At 36.9% G+C, this 7,759-nt stretch overlaps 1 protein-coding gene across 1 annotated transcript in view; it reads left to right on the top strand.

Moving 5' to 3' along the window:
* Positions 1–326: 326 nt before the first annotated feature.
* LOC115288354 (complement factor H-like) overlaps positions 327–7,759 on the top strand; it is a 79,434-nt gene continuing 72,001 nt past the window's right edge. The window contains exons 1-2 of the mRNA XM_029935623.1: positions 327–340; positions 7,571–7,759. Coding sequence (XP_029791483.1) covers positions 7,690–7,759 — 70 coding nt within the window. The 5' untranslated portion in view covers positions 327–340; positions 7,571–7,689. The remainder of the gene's footprint in view (positions 341–7,570) is intronic.

The following is a 7,759-nucleotide window of genomic DNA, read 5'->3' as shown; positions in this document are numbered from 1 at the left end:
GTTAGTTTGAAAATACCGAATGTTTAAGATTGTAGCAATATTAGCTGAATTATGTCACAATTATCACTTAAATACAAAATAATATACCACCATCATTCTTAATAAGGAGATATAATCTTCCAAAATAAAAAAACCAACTATATAGATAAGTTTAATAATAAAATAAGAACTTTGCCATTTTTCACTTTTCCACACCTTCAATTATTTCCTCTGATATAATATTAAATGTTATTTTCCTTGAACTTCTACATAAAATGTGTTTCCTTGAGTTACCTAATAAAATTATATTCTGTTTTTCATTTAGAAAGGCCCTGTGGACATCCTGGAGATACTCCTTTTGGTACTTTTCAACTTGCAAGAGGAGAAAAATTTGAATATGGTGCAAAGGTTGTTTATACATGTAATGAGGGGTATGTAGTCAATATATAAAAAGAGATTTGTAATTTAGATAGTAAATAAGGACTGTAGTGATTAGTATTTTTAAGGTTGCTTTATTTTTCTATGAGCATCTTTATAAGTACCATGTAAGTAGCCTGAAAAATTAAACTGTAATGGAAATGATTATATTTAGATACCATATTATCTCAACATTGAAAAATTAAAATGAATCATAATTACTGTGGGAAAGTGTTGTCCTAGGAGGGCTGGAAAATAGTATACATATATATAAATAAGGATTTATTCCAACAAGTCCTGACTATATCCTATTATATGCAGAGTATATGAATGTTCAATATGTCAGTGACAGTGCAAATGGTAACAAAATCATTACGTGACATTTCCTTGAATAAAACTTTTAAAATTTTGGAGAAGCAAATATTTTACATGGAAGTAATAATAAGTGCCATTATTTACGTTTTCATGGTGTGCAAATTACTCTTATCACATGGAGCAAAAAAGTGCTACTACCTTCATAATCATTGACTCTGTTCTCTAACCACCTACTGGATTTTCATGGCTGATCTTAACACTGTGATACTTCTTCAGTGTTCTTTATTCCTGTTATGCCCATCTAGGTCAAAAAATTGTTTTGAAAAAAGTTTCATACTTGGGAAAAATAGCATCATTACAAGCTTATACTGTATATAAAAATAGGATCAAGAAATTACAAATTGATTTTTATTATTCTCTCATTTACTTTTTGATTTGATACAATAAAATATAATATTTTAAAGGTTAGTCTTTGAAATAAGCCTGCATCCAAAAAAAATCCACCACCTAATAACTGTATGTATCATTTTAATATCCCTTTGCTTCCATTTCTTCATTTATAAAAGTGGAAATATGGGGCCCCTGGTTGGCTCAGTCAAGTGGGCATCTAACTCTTCATTTTGGCTCAGCTCATGATCCCAGGGTTGTGGGATAGAGCCCTGCATCAAACTCTGCACTGAGCATGGAGCCTGCTTGGGATTCTCTCTCTCACTCTGCCCCTCTCCCCAGCTTGCACATTCTCTCTGTCTCCATCTCTCTCTGTATAAAAAGAAAAGAAAGTAGAAACACAGCAGGTGCATCATAGGATTGATGGAAAACATAAATAAGACACACACTGACGCCCTTCAAAGAGTTCTTGGGATATTGTAGACACCCAATAAGTCTTAGTTCTAATCATTGTAGGCTCTCTTTGGCCACTATCTGAGATTTTTCAAAGATATTTTTAGTTCAACTTTCAATCATTGTTGCTGAATTTGTTATACATGACCAAATAGATGAAAACAATCTGGGCCTAAATTTTCCAATTGCGTCACTATTTACCTCTGTAATATCCCTGTCCATACAGGCTAGTCTGGCCTCTTTAGGTTCCAGTTTGGACCTGACAAAAGGGATCAAAACTCGTAGATTGCTTCCACTAGATTACTAAATCTCAGTAATAAATATTTATAGTTTGTTGAACAAAATTAGTGACATATTTAACCTCCTACTCTAACTCCACTTAATTTATCTTTGCTTCCTTCCTCTTGTACGAATTCTGGGCAAACTCTGTTAGAGACTCTATGAAATTAACTGCCCCTGCCACTCAGCTTGGACTTCCAGCAAGGACTAGATATTCATCAGGGAAATAAAAGTCCTTGGACCAGGCAAGATCCGCAAACATCAGTAGTTCATGGTATTTTAAAAATTTTTAGAGAGATTATTTTACCTACCTGAGGGGATGTAAATCTTTTGGCTTAAATGTGGAATCAATGCAGAATGGGTTTACTACACCCATGGTTCTGCTCGTCATCCAACCGTCTTTGATCCCTTGTCCCCGTTCACCTTTTCTCTGCTAAATATCTATTTAGCTGAATACTAGCCCTGTATCAGGATATTTGACATGGATATCCAGTTTCAGTATCCTACAGGTAGGGAGTTTTAAGGAAGAGCTCAACAGAACGATTTTCTGGTACGTTGCCCAACTAGGGTCCAGATACGTGAGCTGTTACTTTTCCCCAAGTACCAGCATTTGGACAGTCTCTTTTTCTTCCCCCTTTCCCTATGTGTATGGGCCATAAGCAGTTTTGCGTAGAATGTTGCAGAATTCCTAAAACACCTACCTAAAACAGGTAGGTTTATGGTGTAGATGGAAAATGTTAACCAGGAAATGTACTTTCTGTGTTGGAGCAGGGTACCAGTAGAGGAGATAAACAAGTAATTTTAATAGTCAATTATTTTGTTCCTTTATATAAAGAGACATAGAGTAATTGTTTGACTTCAAGTTTTGTGAATCTCATTTAATCTATTGAAATTTTTTCTTCCTTTAGAGAATTAGGAATAAACAATAACATTCAGAGAAAGACAAAGTATTTTTTGAGGGAGAAAGTTTTTTTGTGTGTGTGTCTGTGTTTTTTTTAATTGTGTAATGGGTGAAGCAATCCTTATTTGCAGACGAAGGAAACATTTATCAATGTAGAATTATTTAGAAGTTAATGAAAGGCCCCTTCTCAAAATTATCTCTTGTGGTTATCAAAATCCTGCCCATCATTTATTTTTTGAGAAAAAGCTTCCTACTTCTTGGTGTGCGCTGTAATATTAAGAAATACTAAGAAGGATGATTGGCTTTGCTCTAAAACCTCTGTAATGATTGTACATTCTGCATCTACCCCCAAGGAACTCTCATGCAAATAGAGCATTTAAGATTTTAAGGACTGGCTTGATGGGTACCACAGTTAGATAAATTTGACATGGAATGGGATTTATAAGAAAATCTGACTCGATGACCACACTCTGTTAAAAATTCATATGATGGAGACAGGAAAATGGAGATAAGTGTTAAAAACACACCACACACTAAGAAACTTTGTCCAGAAACTTTGATTATGTAAAAAGCCCCAAATGTTCCAAAAATATCATAATTGTGGAGGGTAGGAGTATGGAACAAGATGGGAGGAAGGGTAACATAGTGTTAGCTCTTGGTTACTATCATGTTTTCGGTTTTTGGTTTTGGTGGTAGTTCAAGGAGGTTATAACATTGTTTGACTAACTCAGAGGATATTTAGCACGATATTGTAATGGGTTTGTGTCATGAACCAAGGATTATGATTATTCCTAGTCCATGTGCCTGAAGACTTGAGGGCCTTTCTTGAGTAAGAATGAAGCTTAAAAATGATACAAAGGGGTGCCTGGGTAACTCAATCAATTAAGTGTCCCACACTTCTAATTCATCATGACTATTTTTTAGTTCCTTGATCTTTGCAGCAATAGATTCTCTGCTGTCTTCTATGTTTTTTTTCAAACCTAGCAGTTAATCTATGACTATTATGCTAAATTATTGTTCAGTTATATTGTTTATAACTGAACTGTTTATATTGTTTATATCTGTTTTGATCAATTCTTTAGCTGTCATTTCTTCCTGTAATTTCTTTAGAGAAGAATTCTTCCATTTCATCATTTTGGCTAGTTTTCTGTCCCTTATGTGTTTTAAAAGCTTGTTATGTGCCTTGTACCTGTGAGCACTAATATATTAAAGAGGGGTCATACACTGTCCAGGGCTTGGCCCTTCAGGAAGTGTTTTTGGAGAGTGTTACTTGTTCTCTGTTGTTGTGACTTTGATTACTTTATCTCCCTACCCTTAGTGATTTTTGGTCCCTCCCAGGTGTGCTTTGATTTGTTCATTGAAGTAGCCCTAGGAAGGAAAACAAATAAACAAACAAAAAACAAACAAAACAAAAACAAGCAAACACATAAACAAACAAACAAAAACCCAAAAACGAAAGACCGGAAACACCATCTACAATTAAATACCAAGTTGGAGGTGGTGCTGATGGAAGAGGCCTTATCCCATAGAGAGAGAGAAATGACAAGGGCAGTAAAAAAAGAAGAGAAAAGAAAAATTGACCAGATAGAGAAACTATATGGCTTAATCCAAAGAGGAAGGAAAATAAGGAAGGAGGCAGGGAAAAAGAAAAGAAAATTGTCCAGACTGAGAAACCGTAAAGCGTAACCCAGAAAGAGAGAAAGAAAAACAAGGAAGGGAGTCGGGAAAAAAAAAAGAAAAGAAAAAGGAAAAGAAAATTGACGAGACAGAGAAACCATATGGCTTAATCCAGAGAGAGAGAAAGGAAAATAAAGGAGGTGTAGGACATGTATCAAGAGAATAGATTGAATATGTCTGCTTAACCAAACCAATGACCAGAGAACCCAGACTAGAGGAGGGAGGAGACAAGAAGGAGAACAGAAAGGAAGAATATATCTATATAATGAGCATTGTCTGAGAATTAAATCAGGCAATGCAACAGCGCAGGAAGAGGGTCTGGAGGAGGGGCCTTCTGGTTCCTCAGTAGCCATCCTGCTCCAGTAGATACTTGGTTACCAGCGCGGAGGGATGTGGTTTGGTGTTGGTGGGCCCTGCCTGCGCTGTGGGCCTGCTGTCTGTTCCCTGAAGCTCCACCTTGTTGGAGATAGGGAGAAAAATGGCAATACCCCAGTCTCTCCTCCACAGACCAGGTGTCCAACCACTCTTTTGAAGCAGTCTTCACTGTGCCTCGGGCGCAAATGAGGAGGTTTGTCCTGCTCCTCTGACTCCCCTACCTCTCTGGCACTGGGCTGGGATTAACCCCTATTGTCTTTAAGGTTCCCAATCTGAACCCCCCGGTTTTGGGGAAGTGCCACTCCTTTGAGCAGATATATACCTTCTTCCCACAGCACTCCAAGGAGGGATTGCTTTCTCCCACTGTGGATCGTGCCTCTGAACTAGTTATGGACCCTGGGGCTGGCTCTCCTCTTCCCCAGGTGCATGAACTGGGCAACTGGCCCCTGTGTGGAGGAAGTCTCACAGTTAGAGACTGGATCTTTTTCCATCCCAGTCCGTGGTTTTTCTCTCGTCCAGATAGAGTCCTACATTTCCCAAACCTCTCTTTTTCTTCTCTTTGTGTCTCCACAGAGGAGGATCCCTCCCCTCCATTCATTTTATCTCTCCCAGTTCTCAATCATGCACCTATGGCCCTTCAGGTTGTACTGGTGGGTCCCTGGAAGCATCTCTGTCATTTTGTTGCATGGACTCTTAGAGTTAAAAGTCCTTTGGCCTCAACACTGCTTTGTTTGAGATACTAGGGAACCAAGGATCCCTCTACCTCTCTACCATGTCAGCCCCTCCCCCTCCCACTCTTGATTTTGGCTCAGGTCATGATCTCAAGGTTCATGAGATTGAGTCCAGCGTCAGGCTCTGCACTGACAACGTGGAACCTGCTTAGGATTTTCTCTCTCCCTCTCTCTTTGCTGATTCCTTACTCTCGTTCGCTCTCTCTCAAAATAAATAACCTTAAAAAAATTCATCCTCTCATACAGTTATAGGAAGAACAAACAAGTTTTTTAAAAAGGAAAGAAATTTAAAAAACAGAAAGAGAAAGAATAGAAAAAGAGAAAGAAAGGAAAGCAAAAGAAAGAGGGAGGGAAGGGAGAAAGGACCGAAGGAAAAAAGGAAAGAAGGAAGGGAGAGAGGAAGGAAATGTATATGCTGTTACTTTTCTCTGAAGTGGAGTTCCTGGACATTCAGAATGTATCAAACTTAAAATTTCATATAAATACACATTAGCTCACCATTCTGTAATTTTTGGTTTTCAGGTATCAAATGCTAGGTAGGATCAATTTCCGTGAGTGTGATTCTGATGGATGGACCAATGATATTCCTATATGTGAAGGTATAAACAAAGTTGTTTACAAATATATTCAAATATTTAAAATATCTTGGATTTTTTTTAGATATCTTACATTAAAATATTCTTAAAGTTTGTAATTACATATTTTCACCCAAAGTGCTTCTAATATAGAATGGATATCTAAGCTTTTTATTACTGCACTCTTTTGTTTCATTAACCAAATATGAATACAGTTTCATATGATCTAATATATTCAAAGTATTAGAGATTATGAAATCTAAATCATTTTTTTTCCTTTTGGATTCTAAACACAAATATCAGAATTTCAGCTTTATTAATGAAGACTTACTCAACCAATAACCACACAAATCCAGAGATTGTCAGTAACAGTAGAAATGGAGAACATGATTTAGACATCACTTCCCTCCTGCATGGCAAGGGAGATTTTCCTGTAGTCTTAGTCTTACTTAAAAGAAGCAGGAAGTAAGGAAGAGCTCTGCTTTTCTTACTGATCCATAAAGCAAAGAGTCAGAATGAGAAAATTTAGATCCTGTTTCCAAATTTTGGCCTAGTAATCCCAGTCTCTTAGTCATCACGGAAATAAAGAAATGAGTCAGAATAGTCTTTCTTAGTTCCATGGTGAGAAGTAAGTAGAGAGGGAGAGGGAAGGAGGGAGGGGAGGAGGACCAAGAGGAAGAGGAAGGAGTAGGATGAAGGAGGAGGAGGAGAAGGAAGGGGAATGGGAATGTGATCACTCAAAAGTCCTGTTACCTAAAGAGAGAATCTATGAAATGAGAGGAAAGATCTAAATGGTTTAAGGAACATCTACACTGAAATCACCTGAGGTGCTTGTTTAAAGCTGAAATTTGGGGTTACTAAACACCGACCAAATCAGTATCTCAGGTAATAGGGCCGGGAGATAGCTGTAGAATTTCCATGTTAATGAGCATCTGGATGGTTCTACTATAGAATAAAGTTTAAGTGCCATAACCTAGAAGATATTAGAAAATATTAAGTAAAATCAAAAGGAGTACTCAAATTATTCTGAGCACTGATGTGGGAGAGGAAGGAAAATTAAGGGTTGTTTATCTATTGAAATAAACCGAATCAGGAAGTTTGCCTTTATACCTTTTAGGGATACAGTATCCTGGGGATTAAATGAAATTTTTTTATGTAATTACCTCAAGCTTTATATTTTCCAATTATTTAAGAAACGTTTGTTACTATAAAAATGTAAACTGACTTTCAAAGAAATAATTTTTCTTTGTCCACTCTCATAGAAAATAATCAGAGATAAGCTTATTGTTGTTGTTTTTAGTTTATAAGCCTTTGTAGCCAACAAACAGGCTTCTCAAATGCTTCTTTTAAAAAATTAAGTAATTCCCCCTATTCTTTCCTTGCTAATGATTTTATACCTATATGTGTATATATATACATATGTTTCATAATAAAGTTGTCAAATTGTATTAGAAAAAGTTACATTTATTTATTTTTTTCAGTTGTTAAGTGTTTGCCAGTGACACATCCAGAGAATGGGAGAATTACCAGTAGTGTGTCGGACCTAGACCAGGAATATACTTTTGGACAAGTCGTGCGGTTTGCGTGCAACTCAGGCTTCATGCTTGTTGGGCCTGCAGAGATACATTGCTCCACAAATGGTGTCTGGAGTGGAGAAAGCCCGACGTGCA

The sequence above is a fragment of the Suricata suricatta genome, chromosome 3 (genome assembly GCF_006229205.1).
Source record: "Suricata suricatta isolate VVHF042 chromosome 3, meerkat_22Aug2017_6uvM2_HiC, whole genome shotgun sequence".
In the NCBI taxonomy this organism is placed as follows: Eukaryota; Metazoa; Chordata; class Mammalia; order Carnivora; family Herpestidae; genus Suricata; species Suricata suricatta.
Note: the sequence above shows the minus strand (reverse complement) of the source record. Positions and strands in the feature narration are given on the sequence as shown.